This window comes from Diabrotica virgifera, chromosome 1, assembly GCF_917563875.1.
Source record: "Diabrotica virgifera virgifera chromosome 1, PGI_DIABVI_V3a".
Taxonomy (NCBI): Eukaryota; Metazoa; Arthropoda; class Insecta; order Coleoptera; family Chrysomelidae; genus Diabrotica; species Diabrotica virgifera.
The window spans coordinates 6911355-6930596 of NC_065443.1; the positions used below are offsets into that span (position 1 = coordinate 6911355).

The 19242-nt window shown below is 32.7% G+C and overlaps 1 protein-coding gene across 1 annotated transcript in view; it reads left to right on the forward strand.

The window, feature by feature from the left end:
- Nucleotides 1-17600, forward strand: part of LOC114335005 (androglobin-like) — a 41456-nt gene extending 23856 nt beyond the window's left edge. Inside the window, exons 13-20 of the mRNA XM_028285157.2 lie at nt 351-538; nt 2046-2347; nt 3993-4267; nt 6745-6991; nt 12214-12441; nt 12880-13035; nt 15460-15617; nt 17395-17600. Of these exons, the coding sequence (XP_028140958.1) occupies nt 351-538; nt 2046-2347; nt 3993-4267; nt 6745-6991; nt 12214-12441; nt 12880-13035; nt 15460-15617; nt 17395-17534 (1694 nt within the window). The 3' untranslated portion in view covers nt 17535-17600. The remainder of the gene's footprint in view (nt 1-350; nt 539-2045; nt 2348-3992; nt 4268-6744; nt 6992-12213; nt 12442-12879; nt 13036-15459; nt 15618-17394) is intronic.
- The last annotated feature ends 1642 nt before the right edge of the window (nt 17601-19242 follow it).

The following is a 19242-nucleotide window of genomic DNA, read 5'->3' on the forward strand; positions in this document are numbered from 1 at the left end:
TCAACATCAAATAAAGTCTAACGCAGTCAAATCTGGAGAACTTTGTGGCCACTATACAGATTGCCTTCTACCTAACCACCTGCCTGGTAAAACATTATTTAAGTAATTTCGTACCTTAACGCCGTAATGTGGGAAGTCCCATCCTGTAGGAACAAAACTATGTCTATTTGGAAATAGCTGATTCAGCTAGGGTATCATTATAATCCTAAAGAAATTGCAGATTACGAGGAGCAGTTTATTTTCTACAAAAAGTATAGCCATAGAATATGATGGTTTATATTTCCGACTCAAACATTCAGTTTCTCGGGATATTATGTCTTATATTCTTTCATTGGAACTTATTTTTATAGGTGCATATACTTTATGTAAATTTATCGAGAACCCAGGCATGAATCAATTTCAGCAGCATTATGCATGGTATGAGGACAAGTTAAAGAAAATATGTGTAACGCAATGTTTTCATACTATTAACGTTGAAAAGGGATGGAATCTTATTACAAGACAAGGATTTCTTGTTAGATCTGGCCCCCCAATAAAGGTAATAATATTAGTGTGTTGTTTTGATCATATACACATTATATTAAGAACAATGTTAATATTTCTCTATATTGTTTTTTTTTCAAATTTTAAAATGGGAAAATTTTCGGTATGTGAAAGACTAAGTTTTCACTCTAATGGCATATAACATATCCCACCAGAATGAAAACAATGGGAACCTTCTCTGGTTACACCTCCGAGGCTTCTACAATTTGCAAGCCATGAAAATGGTTATTCATTTTCGGTATGTATTAATTTCTTTTTCGCTTTTTCTTCTTGAATTTTTCAAACATCTAATTTTTTATTACAAAAGTGTAGTTAGGAAAAGATTTTGATAAAGATACTGTACTTTTATCCAAAGAATTATTGATTGAGTAAAGCAATTATTATGCTAGTGATTAAAATTATATATCCGGCTCAAATGACCAAAATATGGACAAATAAGGTATGTAGATGTGAAAAATTAGTAAAATGATTTTAGTTATTATTACTGTAGGTGTGGTTCAAATGAGTTAGGAGAGTTAATTATGTTATACAGACCATATTTACCCGTACAAAGCAGAGTCAAATAAGGGGACCCGTTAAGAACACTCCTCTTTAATATGATAATGGACGGAATAATAAAAGCACTACGTAAAGGTCATGGTTACAGAATGGGAAACAAAGAAATCCAAATAATATGTTATGTAGACGACGCCGCATTATTAGCCGAGAAAGAAGACGATCTCTAAAGTTAACACACATCTTCAATACAACAGCCAAGAAATACAATATGATATTATCAACAGAAAAAAACCAAATATATGACATCTAAATACCCACTACGATGTAAAATCGAAATTTATGGAAAAATAATAAAGCAGGAAGCAAGGTTTAGATGTCTAGGAATAGATAACTACTTACGGAGATGTTCAAGAAGAAGTACGACAACAAAGCTTAAAAGCAAGTAAAGCGGCGGGATCTCTTAACGAAACAATCTGGAAGAACAAACACCTAAGATAAGACACAAAAAACAAGAATCTATAAAGCAGAAATTAAACCTATATCGAAATTATACCTAGATGAAAATACTTCGACGAATATCAGGGAAAAGTCTGTTGGATAAGGAGAAAAGCGAAACATAAGAAGAGCATGCACATAGCAGATAGAAGCACATAGAAGACATAAATGGATGAGTGACAAAACGGAAACAGGAATGGAACTTGCACATTAGTAGAATGTTACAGGATAGGATAATACGAATAGCACCAGATAAGTCACCAAATGGACGAGAAGTATTGGCAGACCAAGAAAAAGGTGGTGCAATAATTTAAACAATTTAGGAGGCTAACATTGAAGAAGAAACAGGCTTTAAAGCCTACATACAAAAAGAAAGAAGGAGAAGACGATATCTAAATTAAGTATTAAAAAGGCTTACCAATATCACAGTTACATACACTCGCGATATTCAGATAAGTTTTAAAAATCAGTTTAGTTTTAATTTAATAATCAGTTCGTTTATTTTTCAGATCAGAATCCACGTATTTTGCGACATGGATCAATACGTGGTACGGGTATTTGATAATGACAACGCTAAAGAAATGAAAGAGTATCTTAATAACGTTATAGTCAACGAATACAAATCCAATGTTTATGGATACACCGTTGTTGCATTTGGCACATCTGAAACGTCAAAAACAGTTACTTTTAAGGTTATGTATGCGTGCCAACAGGAAGACACTGAAGAAATGATATATTTTACAAATGTTGCTTCACAGAAAATAGTTTTTGACGATTACTATATACCCAATCATAATAACTACATCGGCAGGTAAGAATAGATTATTTTATTTTTATGCTTTTTATTATTCAGTAATAATTTATTTTAACAAAAATTTCAAAAAGAGAGGTGCTTAATGCTTCATTTATATACCTCTCTCACCTCAATGTTTATTTGTTCGTTTATCGTCCCTTATGGTGTTGGTGTTGGTGTTGGTGGTTCATCATTGTCACCTTTAGCAAATAAGTATTGAAAGTAGTCCGTCCATGATTCCTTCTGAATGTGCTTCGCTTTTATTAGTACATCTATCTCTTTTCTCTGTCCTCCGATTTTTCTCCATATTACTTTTTGTGTTCCGTAGAAATCGTATTTCATCAATTTTGAGAAGGTCTGCCAGACATAGAAAAGGCTGGTGGGATAATTTGGAAACAATACATGATTCAACAGGAACTTTGCTTATCAAAACAATATAGCAGAAGAAAAACTACCAAAACAGAAGAAGCAATTTTTATAAAAGATTTTACAAGAAAATCATGAGTAACTGCAGCTGCAAATAAGGCTAAGATTTCCATCTTGTTGTCCTTCTCCGAAAAGGAGATAGAACCTGAAGAAACTGAGCAGTATCAAAAATCTGCAATATTTAATTTAAATTTATTTGGCGTAGAGTGCAAAGATGGGTAAATTGCTGATGCTTTGGTGGAATAGATTCCTAGCATCGTCCGATAGCATGGATATGCCTCATGTTCACAGTTTACTTCAATCTTTATCGACATTCACTTCATCTTATCTCTTTAGAGGTCGTTAAAGCTATACGTTGGTAAAATATTTAAATATATTTACCAACGAATCGGTGCATTTTGGTTCAATTCAGTCTTCTTGTACGATAACTTCTACATATGTGATAGTATACTTTCAGAGGGCATGATTGTGGACTGTAGTTAGGATTGCTAGTTTACTGATTCAAGCGGGAGTATAAAGATTTTATACAGACAATATTGATATGTAGATAAAGATTCTTTCCAAGTTGTGAAGCCTTGTTGAACACTAGAGCCGGTTACACAAACGAGTTGACTGTTCTCGTTCCACGTGCCTCGCGTTTTTACTGCTGCGAAATCGTGTATGGCGTCACTCCCGAATTAACTGTTCGTGTCCGACTTTTGATTGTTCGTTTCAGCCCAAAAGAAAGGCTGTACCGTCAATCTATGAGCGGTACAGCTCAGAAAATATCGTAGAGAAAAAAAGAGGTTGCACCCTCGTGGCGTGTGGTACGTGTTGACCGTTCGACCAGCTGATGAGAAAGAGGAAAAGTTTCTTCTGTCGTGATTCCAAGTGTCCAAGTATTATTGTCCGTCTATAAGGGTGAGGAGAGAGGGTAAGAAATAGGAGTGATGAAATGGTACTATTGAACAGGGCTGGCTTGAGATTTATTTAAAGTTAAGGGTTTTAATAAGAGATTAAACACAGTAAAAAATATAATAATATTTTTGGCATGTGAAAATTGAACACTCCTTACAAGGCCTCTTTGATAATGGATAAACCTAGAAACACGGGTTAAGGACTCGAATTGAATCAAAGCGGAATCGTATATTTTTATTAAGTTTATTTCTTTTCTTTTAGATATACAGTTAAAGTACAAATGACTCATATGACTCTATATCTGCAACTATTTAATTTGAATTGATTTCTTTTCTTTTAGATATACAGTTAAAGTAAAAAGTGACTCTCGTATGACTTTACATTTATCCACCAGTTACCCGACAGTAAAAATTTTTCTGAAGATCATTAACATCATGCAACCTAACCAAATTATAATCGAAACTTCCGGTTCTGGTTCAGTAACTATTCCTTTTGTCCTATTAAAGTCTAAGAGGAGAAGCCAAAGATTTGGGAATAATATGGACAGCAAATCATTTTTCATGTCTAACTCGGATTCTGCTCAGGTTATTCCTTCGAAAAAAGGTTCCAAACGATGTAAGCAGAATTTTTTTATAATTCGGTTATAGCTGATATAAGAGCAATATTTTTACTTTTCGACCACTTTTGGTCCCGAACTTTTCAGCCCTTTTAAATAACCCGATGGTCCAATTTTAGCGCACAAGGTCTCATTTTTTAATTAACTTTTTGATGAAATAATTTGCAACCTCACAAAATATACGTTTTGTTATACAGACTGAGTCCGTGATTTGGAATAAATTCAATATCTCAAATAATAATTGTTTTTTTTTTAAATGCTCAGACCTGTTCATTAGTATTTATAGTCGAAATTTTGTACATACAATAATAATGTATATGTTACGGGCAATAAGGTAAATCCGGCCAATAACGTTAACCGGCCAATATCGACAATGGCCTGTTGAATTAGTCATTGTCGACAATGGCCGGATATTAACGTTATTGTCTATAGAAACCGAACATTGATGATAATTTTAAATTCTTGATAACAATTCCATCATTGTCCGGTCAATGTAAACAATGCCCGTTGTTAATCGGCCAATGTTGTTTAGACTAAAAGATAGGTTATGATTATTATTTGCTTCATTTCTGTGCTCGTGCTGAAATTATTCGTAGTAAATTTAGGTAAAAAGTGTTACAAAATGCCATGGTGTTACAAATAAGAATGAAGAGCCTTCCAAAGCTATCTTATATAAAAAAATAATAGGACATCTTACCTAATTTTATTGTTTATAGTTATTGACCGGTTATTGATGAAAACTCTAATAACTGTAGGTTATTTTTTTACAACATTGGCCAATAGCTAATGTTATTGTCGTTAATGACCGGGAATTGTCGTTAATAACCAGAGAAAATGGACATTCACGACAATGCCCCGTCTTTAAAGTCAATGGCCAATTTACATCATTGTCCGTAACATATACAAGGTGTCCCAACTTAGCGATATGACGTCATCGTTGATTTTCTTAAATGGCAACACTGTCATTTTGGTAGCTATTTTGATAGGGTATGTAAAGTTATACATAACTGCAAAATATCAAATTTTTATTCCCTACCATTTACAAGATAATAAAAAATAACAGTTATATATGTAATTTGGAGTAAATTAAATAGTTCAAATAATAATTGTTTTCTTGAAAAATGCTCGGACATGTCGATTAGTATTTCAAATCGAAATTTTTACATACAATAATAATCTATACAGGGTGTCCCAATTTCGAGATATGACATATCTTGTAAATGGTAGGGAATACAATTTGATATTTTGCAGTTAGGTATAGCTTTACACACCCTATCAAAATAGCTATCAAAATCGACAGGTCTCAGCATTAAAAAAAAAACAATTATTCCAATCTACAGACATAACTTGGTTATTTTTTATTATCCTGTAAATGGTAGGGAATAAAAATTTGATATTTTGTAGTTATGTATAACTTTACATATCTCACACCCTATCAAAATAACTATCAAAATGATAGTGTTGCGATTTAAGAAAATTAACGATGACGTCATATATCTAAATTGGGACACCCTGTATATATTATAATTGTATGTAAAAACATTAGATGTGACATACTAATCGAGAGGGCTGAGCATTTTTCAAAAAAATAATTAGTATTTGAATTATTGAATTTATTCCAAAATACAGACTCACTCTGTATAATATGTAGTTAAGAAGAAAGAAAAGAAAACATTAAAAATATTTTATGATTTTAAACTAATTGTCAAATACATTCCAACTTTTACTTTCGGGAAAATAAAACTTCTTCATCTTCACTTAGTGGATTTCTCGGCCCGAGCCTGACTATTTTTTTGACCGCCTAAAAATTGAGCTTTTTGCTTCATACATAAGCCAACACACGTTGTCGTTAACGATTTCTCTCATTTGTTTAATTATTCTGCAATATTAGAGCTAAACGAATTATTAAAATTGATAAAAAAAACCTAAATTTTAAGCATTTAATCAAGCCTTTAGGTGGTAGAGAACACAAAAGGTGTGGTTGTTTTAATTTTAACTTTAATGTGACGTATCAAACATGTTCATTCGATATTTAAGCCTCCTGAGGTGACCTTATGCAGTTACACATAGTATGTTGCTTTATATTGCCAGAAGTACTGGCGTTCACGTATTTGTTAACGCTAGTACTGCTACTAAGTGCGGTCTCCGCGACCTCAGTCGCAGATGAGTACCTACAGGACTTAAAGGAACTAGAAATGAGACTTTTTAGTTGGAAAACAGAAAAATGCTTAAATTGTGAACCAAACGCACCTTTAATTTGAAAATTTAATGGGTAAGAAAGTTTATATAGTTTATAGTTTCGAAAGGACCGACATTATATTCACGAAGTGAAACGTAAAAATTTGGGCTTTTAAATATACAATTACAATTAGTTTTTGAACCACTCTGTGTGTGTGTGTGTTCAAAAGCAGGGGTTGGCATTAGATAAACTTTTTGCCACATATATGAATCACTCTGTGTTTGAATATTTTTTTAGCCGATAGCAAAAGCTCTCACTTATCATCCAAAGGCAAATCGATCATAATTCCAAAAAAACCGTCAACAACTTCACCAAAATATTCCCTCGACGATGTTAATGAAATGACGTATATAATTGAAGTATTTGTTGTGGATAATTCTTGGCCTTTAACATATAGAGAATGGCAGATAGTAGAAATGGAAAGAATACGAAGAATGGAAATAGAATCTCTTTTTGTTGAATCTCGAACTGGGTCTTTGGATAAGTAAGACTTTGTAGCACTTCTTCTTCTCCTTAACATGCCATACACCAAAGTGCGTAGAAGACTATCTTATTAGTTATTACTAAAGCTCGGATTATAGGCAAAATGCCTTTTTTGCCTATTTTGCCTATTATAAATGTTTTTTGCACTTTTTACCTTTTTTCGTAAATTCCGCCTATTTGTGCCTTTTTTAAAATTTCATGGTACTACCCATGATATTATTCTATTACTAAACCATTCTATAATAAAATTTTGGGTCAATAATAAAATATCAATGGTTTGTTTATATAACAAGTTTCTAGGAAAATGTACCTGATCGAGACTTGAGGGTTAACTATTTGGAAATCCCTAAGCTTTATTAGTTTATTATCAGTTGTACAGTCGGTTACTGTATCAGAGTTTAGTCACAAATTGCTATATCCTAGTTTAGTTTTGTTGCGTATACCGAAAAGCAAAGAACACGTTTTAAAACGTTTTAGATATTTGTGTGAAAAGATGACATCTAAATTAAGGCTATGGATCGCACCTTATTCGGAACTTTCTCTAGAAGGAGGTGGAGCGTTTTGTAAACCATGCGGCAAATCGGTAAGTTTTATTTTTTCTCTTTTTTTCTCGTCCCACAACATAACTAAATTCTAAAGCGGTTTTAGAATTCTAATTATTTTTTTTTAAATTCTCAGATTTCAAGTAGTAAAAAGTACTTGTGGAACCCCACTTCATAAACGTAATTTGGAAAAATTAAATTCCTCTAAATTAGCCCAAATATCTCTGCGGGATAGTTTAAGCAGTTCAAAAAAAAAAGGAGGAAGACGCATTTAAATTTGATTTATGCCAGATGATGATTGCATCCAACATTCCTCTATATAAAGTTAATAACCCTAGTTTTAAATGCTTTTTCGAAAAATATCTTAATAAATCCTTACCGGACGAGAGTACATTGAGAAAACATACTGTGGAAAAATGTTATGTGGAATGTATTTCAAAAATTAAGCGGGAGTTAGAGGGCAATTTTTTGTATATTATCGTGGATGAAACGACAGATGTATGCGGCAGGTATATAGCAAATTTAATGATTCGAATTTTGAACGAAAACTTTGCGAGAAATCCTTATTTAGTTGCCGTTAAAGAATTGGAAAAAACAAACAATTTAACAATAAGTCGATTTATACAAGATAGTTTAACAAACCTCTTTTTACCCAACCCTATACCAGTGAATAAAATAGTTTTAATGCTTTCAGATGCTGCGGCATATACAGTGAGCACGTAAAGGTTGGAATAAATTCATTTTCTCAAGAACTGGCGATTTTGGAAAAAATCTCGAAATAAGTCAATTTTTTTTTAAATTACGACGTTTTGACATATATACCATACTAGTGACGTCACCCATCTGGACGTGATGACGTCATCGATGATTTTTTTAAATGAGAATAGGGGTCGTGCGATAGCTCATTTGACAGGTAATTTAATTATTTATTCAGTAATATAAACACAAACACAATTATTTATACAGGGTGCCCAAAAAAAATTTTTTTTAATTAAATTTATTGACATAAAAAGAAGAATATGTGTAATTTATTTAATTCAAAATACATTTTACTGCTATCAAAAAACAGGAACAAATGTTTTTTTGGCAAATAAATATTGTTTTTTGCTTAAATTCAATATTAAAGCAACCACCCACCGGCCTCGTGACAATTTGAACATTTAATTTAAGCGAAAAGCAATGATTATTTTTCAGATATACATGCTTTTCTGTTTTCTGAAAGCTGTAAAATGTATTTTGAATTAAATAAATTACATACATTCTTCTTTTTATGTCAATAAATTTAATCCAAAAAATTTTTTGTGGACACCCTATATAAATAATTATCTTAGTGTTTATATTATTGACTACAGAATTGAATTAACTTTCAAATCACCTATCACACGACCCCTATTCTCATTTAAAATAATCATCGATGACGTCATCACGCTCAGATGGAAGACGTCACTAGTATGATATATATGCCAAAAAGTCGTAATTTAAAAATAAAAATTGACCTGTTTCGCGATTTTTTTCCAAAATCGTCCATTCTCAAGAAAATTAATTTATTCCAACCTTTACGTGCTCACTGTATGTTAAAAGCTGCTGTTAATTTAAAGATTTTTTATCCTAATTTAATTCATTGCACTTGTGTAGCCCACGGGGTAAATAGAATTGCTGAAGAAATAAGAAATCTGTTTCCGTTGGTAAATAATTTTATAAATTTTATGAAAAAAGTTTTTGTAAAGGCCCCGTTGAGGGTGCAAATATATAAAGAAAGACTTCCCGGTGTCCCTTTGCCACCTAAACCAGTATTTACAAGGTGGGGAACCTGGCTCGAAGCAGTTTTTTTACTTTGAACACTGCAATGAAATAGAATTAGTTATGTCAGAATTTTATGATGATATTTCAGAAAGCCATTCGAGAAGCAAAAAAAAATATTAAAAAATCCCAAATTGAAACAGGAACTCGCTTATATCAATGACAATTATAAATTAATAGTTACCACAATTACCTTATTAGAAAAACAAGAGATAAATTTATGTGAGTCAGTAAAATTAATAGATAATTTAAAGACGAAAATTAAATCGGCACCTGGAAGCAACGGTCAATTCATTTAAAAAAAAAATTAAATATGTTTTTGACAATAATGAAGGTTTTTCGTTTTTATCTAATGTTGCTTAAGTTTTGAATGGGACATTTTCCGAGGAATTACAAATTATGCCAGATTTATTATCCGCTCTGAAATACGCTCCAATTACATCTGTCGATGTCGAACGTTCGTTTTCAATGTACAAATTAATTTTAAGTGATCGAAGACATAGTTTTAAGACCGAAAATATTGAAAAACATTTAGTTGTTTCTATTAATGATAAAATTTTAAGTGGTTACAATGTTTAATTATTAATTAACAGTTATTTAGTTACTAGTTTATTTATACTAATGTTATGATTATGATGTGTAAATATACCTGCCTTAAGTTAATATTACGTTAATTCACTTTGTACAATAAATAATAAGTTATATTCCTTTATTTCCTATATTTTGCCTAAATGTTAATATTTCTGCCTTTTTTAATAAAAATCTTTGCCTATATAGGCGCCTTTTTCTTCAATTTTTGTTGCCTGTTAATCCGAGCTTTACTTATTTCTAAGGTTTTGCTCTTATCGGCGTGATACAACTCGCCTGTGTTGTGTATTACTGTCCAATCCTTAAGGGGCTATCCTAGTGTAAATGTACGAAATTCATATACTTTTTTGGGAATTTCTAAAATAAAAAGTACTACACCAATTGATTTAGAAATTTGCATGAGCATTTACTATAAAAAGAAGTACATTCAAAACAATTTTTATTAAAATATATTGAAAATTAAATGATTTATGCGCCATCAACTGGCACCGTGAAAATAAAAACATAGCTCCACTTCTGCAGTGATTGGGACTAATAGAGATCCTGAAACATAAAATTTCAAAGCTATTATTGAAATATAAATTATTTCCTATACCATCAACTAAGATTTTTGAAAAATATTAAAATTTGGAAAAATGACGAAGTGTTTTTTTTAATTTAGCTAAAACATTTTCAGTTTCAAAAACCGCCAAATTGACATTTTTTATGCGATCAAAAAACCCCTAGTTGATGGTATAGAAAATACCTTATGTTTCAATAATATTTTTGAAATTTTATGTTTCAGAATCTCTATTAGTCCCAATCAAGGCAGAAGTGGAGCTATGTTTTTATTTTCACGGTGCTAGTAGATGGCGCATAAATCGTTTAATTTTTAATATTCTTTTATGAAAATTGTTGTATATATACTTCTTTTTATAGTAAATGCTCGTGCAAAATTTCAAACAATTGGTGCAGTACTTTTTATTTTAGAAATTCCCAAAAAAGACCAGGATAGTTGATTGCGGCCGACACCCCTCCTACCTTCGATCTTCTTTTGTAGGGTTAAGTGTGGTATTTCATATTTTGCTCGTCTTAACCCGGTAGTCGCGCTCACTTCTGTAACGTGAATAGTCGCGTGTTAGATTCTATCTCAAAATACGAATTTAAATACGGATTTACAACAAATTTTTATTTTATAGTATTTTTATTCACTTGTTATATTAGAAATATTATTTTTAACAATTATTAAAGCTAATTGGCTTTCCCCATAGCCATAAATTCCACAAAAAAAGAAGAAGAAAAAAAAAATAAATAAAAATTCCTACGTACTATTACACCCTTCCTCGAGGCACTTACGAATTTTTTTCAAAATTGCAAAATGTGAGATTCTATCTAACGGCGCGACTACTCGCGGGTTAATTTCTGCCCAAGGTTACTAATCTTGCGTTTCTTAATTAATCCAAAGAGTTCTCTTTTCACGCAGGCTCGGTATGCACGGTATGCACATCATTCTTTTCAATGACCACATTTTAAATGCTTCAAGTTTCTTGATGTATGTAGCACTAGACAAATAATTTTTGGATTTTATTAACGCTAATATTAGTATGGTTAATCTATAGAATTCAGAAGACATTTTTTTCTTCATTTTTAGGCAATAAGTGTGGTATTTCTTGTGTATATTTCTGTATTTCTTCTCTAGCTATTTGTCTTAAGTTTCCTTGTATATATAATTCCGGTTTTCTTATATCATTATTTATGTTCATTCAGTTTGCACTTTCAATCTGCATAACCATTTCTTTTTTCGTGTCTCTTCTCCAGTCTAACCAAGCATGTTTTATTACCTAGTTTTTTGCCTCTTCTATCTTAACCTCTTCTCTTTTTTCATATTTTTTTATGGCTCCTTTAAGCAGGTTTCTATCATCTGTGTCCATTGGAATTTCCTAAATTATAATGTTTTCTTCTTCTTCGCCCTTTGCAATCTCTCCAAATTTTATATCATTCAAGTCTTTTCCCATTTTCCCTTCTTGATTTGTTTTGCTTAATTCCCCTGTTTTATTTGCTGTATTTCTCTTTTTATTTCTCCAAGCTCTTTCTTGTATACTCTTTCTCTCTTTATATCCTTGTCCTCTGTATCATATTGATCAGTTTATCTAGCTTGCTGTTTTGGCTATGGCTTTTGACTAAGGTTCTTGTTGTTTTCTTCTTTTTGTTTTTTATTTACTATTCTTCTTTATGCACATAAATAACTATTTTTTCAAATAATTTTGATAAGTTACATAAATATATTTTTTTATATTTTTTAATTATATTTCAGCTACTCAAGTGAAATGGAGAAGTCTCTTAAAATTGATTATGATTTGCTTAAACCTAGACGATCTAGTAAACCACCAGGTAATCCGTCTTCAACTTTAATTCTATATTATGGTGATATTGAAGACGTAACAGTTACAATAAATACAGATAAAGAAGATTACATAATCCGTACCAAAATGGCTTGGTATGAGAATGATCCACATCGGTATAATACAGCTAAAATATTAAGGTTTGATAATTCAATGAACAATCATATTGTCAAAATCTACTTTTTAGCCTTTTGAATTGTAAAATTTAAAATGTTTACTAGTGTATCATTTTATCCCATATCGTAAGTCAGCCATCATCTAAGAGATCTACATATTTAAAAAATACGCTATATAACTCTCATATACATTTGCCCTCTCAGGCATCGGATTAGGATTGTGGTTCTTTCTTCACCTTTTTTTACACAAATTTCTATTTTTGGCCTTCTTCATTATTTATTTAATAAGTTTCCGTTTATTCCTTCCTATTTCCTCCATCTCATCTCCCCATTTCCTTCTAAGTCTTCCACTTCTCCTTTTAAAACCTTTTTAATTTTTAAACATTTTTCAAAAATAATCAAAGGCATTGTAGATTTCGTGAAGTAATGTCATGTTTTAATTTTATTCATGAAAATTTTAAGGAAAGAATTTCTTACAGAAAATCTAATACTAAATAACAATATTCTAAATAATCATGAAGCAAGAAGTATAAATGGAAAAGATTTTGAGGAGTATATTGTACCTCCAATTGATATTGCCCAATATTCCAAAACAAATTTGAGTCAAGAAGGATTCAAGTAAGTTTAATATTTTTATTTTATTCTCACTAATGTTACTAATCACATTCCTTGTACACTATGTATCACTTATTACATAGGACAGACCGAGTGGTCACTTAAGGGTTGATTAACCGTAGTTATATTAACTTATCCAAACATTATTATCCAAACTGTGTATTATTACGTATTACGACAGAACGTCCTTTTGTCTTAGTTTTTGACTTTTGTTCTTTTTCGCTCACTTAGATGAATGTAATATTGACTATTTTTCTTTAAACACATCCACTAACTCTTTTTTGGTAAGTAACTAAACTCATTTTATTGAGTCTATCTAATTTTTTATTTAGCGTATGGCTTAAGTATATCACAGAATATATTTAGATTTATGCATTATACAATGCATCACAAACAGATATCCAATTTTTTTATATATTCGATTGACCCTTCGGTTGCCATTACAAAGTCTATAGGGTCGCCTGTGTATGCTATGCGTGGGCAGTCCTGAACAATGTGACTGATCGTCTGTCTTGCAGCGCCGCAGTCACAAGAAGGCGAGGGGAGTTTACCCCATCTGTGGAGGGAGTCGGCGCATCTTCCACAGTTTGTTCGAATTCGATTAAGGGGTGCCCAAATCTTACGGGGACGTTCAAATTCGCCAGGTTTCCCTATGATGTCCGGTAGACTATGGTAATGCGGATCTGTCCTACTTTCCCAATCTTCTCTCCATCGGGTATTTAAGTCAAAGTTGGATTGCTGCAGCGCTTGAGCAGATTGTAGAGGGGGTAACCTGGATCGGAGACGGTTTCCAAGAATATCGGGGATGTCGTTGTGGACTAAAAGCTGGCGACTGTCCATTATTTTGTTATATTCTTTAACCAATGCATGTTCGCGGCGTAGGTTGGGTGGTGCTATATTACTAAGGGTAGGTAGCCACATTGTAGGGGTGGGCTTAATTGTGCCTGTTATCATACGCATAGTACGGTTTAGTTGGGTGTCGACCAGGTGGGTATGCCTGCTATTGAGCCACACTGGAGCACAGTATTCTGCCACCGGATATATCAGGCCAAGAGCAGAGGATCTTAATGTTGATGCTGTGGACCCCCATGTAGTGCCGCAGAGTTTCTGTATTATATTGTTGCGTGTTTTCAATTTTGGTGGTGAGCGTTCTGTCTAGAGTAACCCCAAGGTATTTCGGGTATTTATTGTGTTTTAACAGCTTGTTATTAAAATACACTCGCAATTCTCTGTTTGCCAACTTGTTGTTTAGATGAAAAGCTGATACTTCAGTTTTTGTAGTACTTGAGTGTAGTCTCCATTTCTTAAGGTATTCGCTGAGGATGGATAAGTCATTCGTGAGAGTGATTTCTGTAGTTTCTAAAGATTGGTGGCTTGTTGCAAGGGTCCAGTCGTCAGCATATCCAAACTTCCGAGATTCGGTTTCAGGCATGTCAGCAATATAGAGGCTGAAAAGTAAAGGGGCTAGGACAGAACCCTGTGGAAGACCATTGTTAAGTTTCATCTGTCTACTCGTCTCCTTTCCCATTATAACCTGAAAGGCTCTGTTGGTCAGCATGTTGTCAATGAGGTTAATTATCTTTCTGCAGGGGATAATGCGGGCCAGTTTATATATTAATCCCTGTCTCCAAACAGTATCATATGCTGCTGTTAGATCTATAAATACTGTTGCTGTCTTTTGTTTCTTTTGAAAACTAGCTTCTATAAAAGTTGTTAATGACAGCACTTGGTCCGTACAGCTTCGATGAGGGCGGAAACCAGCTTGTTCAATGGGGACATTTTCTAGTATCCTGTGACTAATTCTGTTGAGGAGAAGCTTTTCTAATAGTTTATATACCATGCTGAGTAGAGCTATGGGGCGGTAGTTTTCTGGCTTATCGTTTGATTTGCCCGGTTTCGGAATTGCAATTATCTTTGTTCGCTTAAGTGAGAAAGGAATGTTACCTGACTGAAGTATATCATTAAAGAACATTGCAAGCCACTGTTTCGTGTATGCACCACTGTGTATCAAGAACTCTGGATGGATACCATCAAAGCCAGGTGCTTTACCTGATTTCATTTCTTTCAGCGCATGTGTGATTTCAGAAATAAGTATTCTTGCTGAATATTCGGAGTTCGTTCTGTTCATTTGTTTTAATGCCCATAAGTCTCTTTTCACGTTGGTAGTATGTGTTCGATCTCGTGGAGCTCTGGATAGAGATACTATATGGGAGGCAACCTTGTTAGGAGACATTTTAGACTTTTAGTCTATCTAAATACAATAATGATACTATTTGTTACTCAATTTCCCCTAATATAAAAATATGACAAAGTATTTGTAGAAACTCCTTTAACTCAAGTCGTGTGGCAAAATATACAATTTTGCGCTTGTCGGAGCTAGTGAGTTGATACGAAAATTTATTTCGTTTCCTGTTTTGTTGTTTTCAGGATGGTTAAATCCACGCAGGACGTGGAGCAGGATATACAAAAAATACTGACAGAGGTTTCCCTCTACGAGTCCGATCTAACAAATGAGGCGAAAAATATGGAAAAGTTCATGGATGAGCACATCGCCGATTTGGAGACGTTTAATAATTGGTTTAAAGGTATTTTTCGTATTTAAATGAAATATTCAAGAATGATTTAGAACCCTTTCTTTATGATATGTAGTATACGAGTAGATTAATAACTTTTTCCACGACCGTTTAATAACATGTTCATTATTCACTATTTTTGAATAGATAATAACACCCACTACTTTATCCGTGAGTAATAGTTCATTACTTACTGGTCATTACTCACGGGCTGAAGTTAGGTTCAAGTGTTGCATACTAATGCATACCACTTTAAATTACAATAATTATTGTATTAAATAAACTAGTTTAAGTAATTTTATTTGCAGTTTATACAGGGTGTCCCGAAAAGATTGGTCATAAATTATACCACACATTCTGGGGTCAAAAATAGTTTGATTGAACCTAACTTACCTTAGTACAAATGTGCTCATAAAAAAAGTTACAGCCCTTTGAAGTTACAAAATGAAAATAGAGTTTTTTCAATATATCGAAAACTATTAGAGATTTTTTATTGAAAATGGACATGTATCATTCTTATGGCAGGAACATCTTAAAACAAAATTATAGTGAAATTTGTCCAACATATAACAATTTTATGGGGGTTTTGTTCCCTTAAACCCCGCCAAACTTTTGTGTACGTTCCAATTAGTTCATTATTGTGGTACCATTAGTTAATCACAACGTATTTAAAACTTTTTTGCCTCTTAGTATTTTTTCGATAAGCCAGTTTTTATCGAGATGCGGCTTATTTTTTAATATATTTACAAAAATTTTATGGGGGTTTTGTTCCTTTAAACCCCCCAAATGTTTGTGTACGTTCCAATTAAACTAATTAAACTATTATTTTGGTACCATTAGTTAAACACAGTGTTTTTAAAACTTTTTTGCCTCTTAGTCTTTTTTTGTTAAGTTACCTTTTATCGAGATGTGGCTTCTTTTTCAAAATATACCTAAAAATGTAAATTATAAATAAATTTTCAGATTATTAACAGGTCTCTATAATCGTACTTAACCATATACAAATATGTGGTGGATTTGACAAATATTCAAAATATCTCGATAAACAGTGGCCTATCGAAAAAGTACTAGGAGGCAAAAAAGTTTTTAAAACATTGTGTTTCACTAATGGTGCCACAATAATAATAATTTAATTGAAACGTACATAAAAGTTTTGGGGGGTTTAAGGGAACAAAACCCCCATAAAATTTTTATGGGGTGCACAAATTTCACTTTAATTTTTATTTAAAATGTTGCTGCCATAAGAATACCACATGTCCATTTTCAATAAAAAAATCTCTAAGAGTTTTCGATATATGAAAAAAAATCGATTTTCATTTTGTAACTTCAAAGGGCTGTAACTTTTTTTGTGTGCACTATTATATATAGGTAAGTAAGGTTCAATCAACCTATTTTTGACCCCAGAATCTGTGGTATAATGTATGACCAATCTTTTCGGGACACCCTGTATACCACTATACATTATATTAGGAGCCAGCGCAGACTGCAGACTTTTTAATCGGCCGATAGTTTAGTCGGCTTCTTAATCAGTACAGAGAGGTATGCAGATGCGCACGTTACACCGATTCACCGATGCATACCTCTCTGTACTGATTAAGAAGCCGACTAAACTATCGGCCGATTAAAAAGTGTGCAGTCTGCCCGGGCTCTTAATATAATGTATAGTGGTATATAAACTGTAAATAAAATTACTTAAACTAGTTTATTTAATACAATAATTAATGTAATTTATATCAACAATTAACAGATTAATAATTATTGTATTGAATATTTATCATGTAATTTATAGATATACAGCAAGACTCTGTGTGGATGATGGATCAAGTTTATAAAGATAGATTTGACTTCTTGCAGAACATACGTGACCTTGTTAGACCCAAATCTAAGGGTAAAAAAGGTAAAGCAGATAAAAAGAAGAAAAATAGATAATAGAGAAAGAGACAATGGTTGTTTTTGCATTATATTTTTACTTTTTTTATATAATATATGTCAATATATTTTATTATATAGTATTAAATTTATTTTTTATATCATCAGTTAACAAAGACATGGTTTATTAGAACTTTAAAAAGGGTAAACCCTGTAGTTGGCTATATACCTTCGGTAAGACAACGTAGAATGAAGTAAACACTTCTGTTGTATATAGATGTAGGTATGTATGAATTTATTAAAAATTCTTTAAAATTTATCCGCACGATAGTGAAAAATTACAAAACACAAAACCTTTTCGGTCTAACCTGACCATCATCAGTGTGAATCTGGAAATAAGTAAACCAGTTAAATTTAATGCAAAAGGTAAAATTTTTACTGATGAAAAATTGGAAAATATGGTTACTTACATCCGGTGTAAAAATAAGTACCTATTTACAACTAGCCACTTCATTAGGTGTAGAAAGCTCTAAATTACATTGTTGTTGTATTTAACATTATAAAGTAAGCGACATTAAGTCGATGTGTTAGGATTATTGAGAACCATGTGTATGGTCCCATACTAATAAAGTGTATGGTCTCAATCTAATAAGGTGTAAATAAGAGCTGGATTTTGGAGTCATTTCGATGTCTCCGAAAAGTGTTTGCCGCCTCCGATCCAATGCCTCACAGTCATGCAATTATATGGCACCCACCCACTAGACCTGTACAAGCTGGTACAGGGTTCCAGAATTCTGGAATGGGTTTCATAAACAATGGAAGATGTACAATAAGCCAAGTGGCTGCAGTACAACCGGTTCACAACAGACGGCTTCCAGGAAAAAAAAAAAGAGCTGGATAGTCAGATAATAGAACAAGTATGGAGTTTAAATATCTAGGCCTCACACTATCTAGCTACGAAGAGCTCTTAACCGAAGTGGAAGATTAGGTGAATAAAGCAAGCAGAGCCGCAGGCTGCCTGAATGAAAATATCGGAAAAGAAGTAAAAGGTAGAATTTACAAAACAGTCATCACACCAATAATGACATATGTGGCAGAAACCCGACCTAATACAGAAAGGACAAAAATAATGATAGAAACAGCAGAGATGAAAACACTTCGAAAAAACGATGGTAACACACTATGCGATACACACAAACACACATGTCTACACAAAAAGATAAAGAAGAAGAAAAAGACAATCATATGGATGTATTTCATTCTTGCTCGAAAGATGCACGTAGTGTTAAGGTGAGAGGTAACGAGCAACTAACTAGACTGATAGTGGAACTGGATTCCTAGTGGTTGTTGGTGCCGACAATCGCACTGTGCCCTCTAGCTTATGAAGCCAGCACCTTGCCGCTGAGCTACGGCCGTTCACACTAAGGTGAAAAATATCGTAAACACCTTTAAACAGGACTGTCTCATTCAACCCCTGTCTCGGGGAATGATCCAATACACATTCACCCTTTTCACAAATTAAAAATTAAAAATAAAATGATATCTCTTATGAATAAGATTATTTTTAAAACGTTTTTATATACTTGGCTTTGTCTTTGTCACTATCTCCACAAATTTTTTAATCCATTTTAAACATAGTTCTATGTTTCCTAGGCATCTAATTTTCAGAATAGCTCAGAACTAGCTAACAATGCAATATGTAATTACTATTATAGGCATAAATCGATTTTTTTTAATTTCAAACTATTTTAAAAATGTGACTAATGTA